This window comes from Nelumbo nucifera, chromosome 1, assembly GCF_055504915.1.
Source record: "Nelumbo nucifera cultivar China Antique chromosome 1, China Antique-T2T, whole genome shotgun sequence".
NCBI lineage: Eukaryota > Viridiplantae > Streptophyta > Magnoliopsida > Proteales > Nelumbonaceae > Nelumbo > Nelumbo nucifera.
Genome location: NC_142649.1, coordinates 214,817,070 through 214,820,159, shown reverse-complemented (window position 1 = coordinate 214,820,159; position 3,090 = coordinate 214,817,070). Strand labels below are relative to the sequence as shown.

At 37.0% G+C, this 3,090-nt stretch overlaps 1 protein-coding gene across 1 annotated transcript; it reads right to left on the bottom strand.

Annotated features, from left to right (window-relative positions):
- Positions 1-1,410: 1,410 nt before the first annotated feature.
- Positions 1,411-1,803, bottom strand: LOC104604687 (uncharacterized). Its single transcript, XM_010269152.2, has one exon. It carries the CDS (start codon positions 1,801-1,803, stop codon positions 1,411-1,413), a length of 393 nt encoding a protein of 130 aa, XP_010267454.1.
- Between the last annotated feature and the right edge of the window lie 1,287 nt (positions 1,804-3,090).

The window sequence follows — 3,090 nt, the reverse complement described above, 5'->3', positions numbered from 1 at the left end:
GAGCTTCGGAGTATTCCAACCAGGTTTCTCCCCGGAAGACTCCAAGTTCTTCCTTATTTCAGTCACCCCCAACTCCATCAGAGGCGAGGGAACCGACAGCTAGGACTGACCGGATTGCACATCATCACATAGTATCTAATATGGACAGTTTTTTGGTCAAAGGGGATTGAACTACTCATACATACAGTATTTTGAAAGGGAGTGCAAACACAAAATCTATATTAGGGTCCTGATGTTGTTCTCATCGTGTTCTATCATGAGAATTGGAATACTTTTACAAAAGCATTTTTATAAAAGTATTTTTAGAAAAATACTTTTATGAAAACACTTTTATCAAAACACTTTTATAAAAGTGTTTTTTCAACGCCAAAAAGATATATATATATATATATATATATATATATATATATTATATATATATATATATATATATATTTGTAATTTTCAGATTTTCTTCATTTTAATATATTTTTGTAATTTTTTATATGTTCTGTTTTTTATATAATTTCTGATATTTCATTTAGTTTGGATTAGATCCAATCTGATCCATTTATATTTTAATGAATTGGATTGGATTTGATTTGTATTAGATTTGAGCTGGATTAGATCCAACCCATTTATAAATGGACTTACATTGGACTGGATTGGGTTGGACCAAATCGAGTCCAATTGACACCTCTACACACAACCTAAGCTAGATGATTGTATTTTTTTTTTTTTTTTTTTGCTTCATGGGGCTACACAACAGGGGGTAGCCCATCCCCTGTATCCCCTGTTGCTTGTCATTCCAATAGTCGGTTAAATAAAGTTGCTTGTCATCAGAATATTAATGGTGGGTCAAGGAGTCAATCTACAATTAATACAGCGATTGATTAGTTTCATTGTCGTTTATTAAATAAACGTTTTATACCACATCTTCCTTAAAAAGTGGTTGAAAAACGTTTTTTAACATCAAGGTGCCACACGAACGGAATAGCATAAAAATGCAAAGTGTTGGGGTCTTTCTCCCATAAACAGTTTAATTAAACAATATTTAATTCAAAATTCATGGAGGAAAACACCTAGGCTATGTGGTGCTGAGTTGGTGTTGCGTTTTAGATAAACGTCAATCCAACCAAATACCACCATAATTTCGATGGTGGGTAAAACTGATGAATCAGGATCCGAGTTGTTAATGTGATAGATTCGAATTTGAGGGGAAGAATATTGACTGGTGATTATTAGATAAGGCCTACTTGAGAAACATTTGAAACAAAATGTTTATAATAAATTGAAAACACAACAACAACTAGGAGGATGGGAAATGATGTAATCTGTGATAATCCATGACCCACGCACCTATGGAAGATTGTATGAAGAGTAATAAGTATTAGGGTAATTTTCAGGCAATGGCTTCCTGGATCGGAGGTACTAATGCTTCTCTTCTTCAGTCATAAATGCGGTGAATGGAAAGGACTTGCCAATCCCCACAGACGTCTTAAAATATATCTTCTGGCTCGTTGGTTCCTCGATGCTCATCTCCGTGATGGGGACCCACAGCAACATCTGTTTGCTCTTGATGCCAGTCATCTTCTTCATCTTGAACTTTTCTATATAAGAAGCAGTCACTTCGGTGGCATATTTCACACGGGTGTTGGTTCCCACAAAGAAGTGCACGTAGGGAGCCTTCTGTTTCATCCACACGAAACCCGTCTCTCGGACTCTTCCACACTCTTGGAGATGTTGAAGGGGAAAGCCCCCTTTGGGAAAGCCCAGCTCTTCCAGAAGCTCTCGATGGAATGGGATAGCTGGCTTCAGACCCATACACAATTTCGGCACCTGCACGTTCCTCCTCCTTCGATTTGATGATGCCTTAATGGGTGAGGAGTTCAAATATAAATAATATTTGAAGGGTGGGAGAGGGAGGGAAAGGAATTGAAGGAGATCGATCGGTTGGAAGTTTGGTAACTTGGTAGCAGGAAGTTGAACCACAAGGGTTCCGATTTTCAAAGTTCCAAGCAAGTTAAGGTGGTGGTTTACCTATTACCTAACGAACCGGCCGGTCGAGGTCGATACATCATACATGGTGGATCCTTAATGTATCTCATCTACGATCTATCTATCTATATCTTAATTATAATAATTAAAAAAAAAACAAAAAATGTATCTCATCTATCTATAATCTATTCAACTGATCATGTTAATCAAGGTACGTAGAAAGAAGAAAGAGATCATTGAAATGCATGGCCTTAACAAACAACGCAACCAGATGCTTAATTAAAGAAACATCCGCGATCAGGGAGGTTTACAGTTTAGGCTCTCTCATCTGTTAGGTGTGACTCATCCATTGGTAGATTATGGTTCTCTGATATACTACAGCCTACGGGTGGAAGTGGAAAGTTCTTAGCAAGACGGGATCTGCTCGTCACACTTGGGCGCCTCACATCCACATCCATTATACATTGGAAACATCTCCCGTAAATAATAACTTAAAAGTATAGGAGATATTCTCAATGCATGGTAGGAATTGCATATATAACCTATGTGAGACGCCCTCTCTATGAGGAGTAGATCCGATCTCGTTTTTAACAAGGCTGAAGATAGCAAAAAGTGCACCAATGTCAATGTACGTGGCTTCTTCTTCTGACCATAGATTTTCAGTTTTGATTATTAATTACCAAAGCGTATGACTGAAGAAGGAACATCTCTCAAAACGGAGAAGAAGGGAGAAGGACTAAAGCCTGATTCAGGTATGGCATTGGCAGCACCTTAATTACCATATTGAACTTGAACCTGAGTACCTCCTGCCTGCTGACCTAAATTTGGGCTTGAGTTGAGGCTTCTGATGACAGTATGAACACGTGTATATAAAAGTTATATATAAGAACACCAAATCCCAATGCCAGTTGTTAAAATTTTGGATATTTGGATTTATTAAATCAGAATCCATTACGTCATGAATGCAGACCTAAATCTTTATATAAAGGAGGCATCTCACGTTTTATATTTTTTCTTTTTCTTCATTTTTTTTATCATGAAGTTCAGCTTTTATGCTTTCAAGAAATCTCATTGTTAAATCGATAAGCAATCTATGAAAGGCAAAATATTAAC

Bases quoted from the DNA above. Each gene is read 5' to 3' on its own strand.
- LOC104604687 (XM_010269152.2), bottom strand. From the start codon at position 1,803: ATGGGTCTGAAGCCAGCTATCCCATTCCATCGAGAGCTTCTGGAAGAG.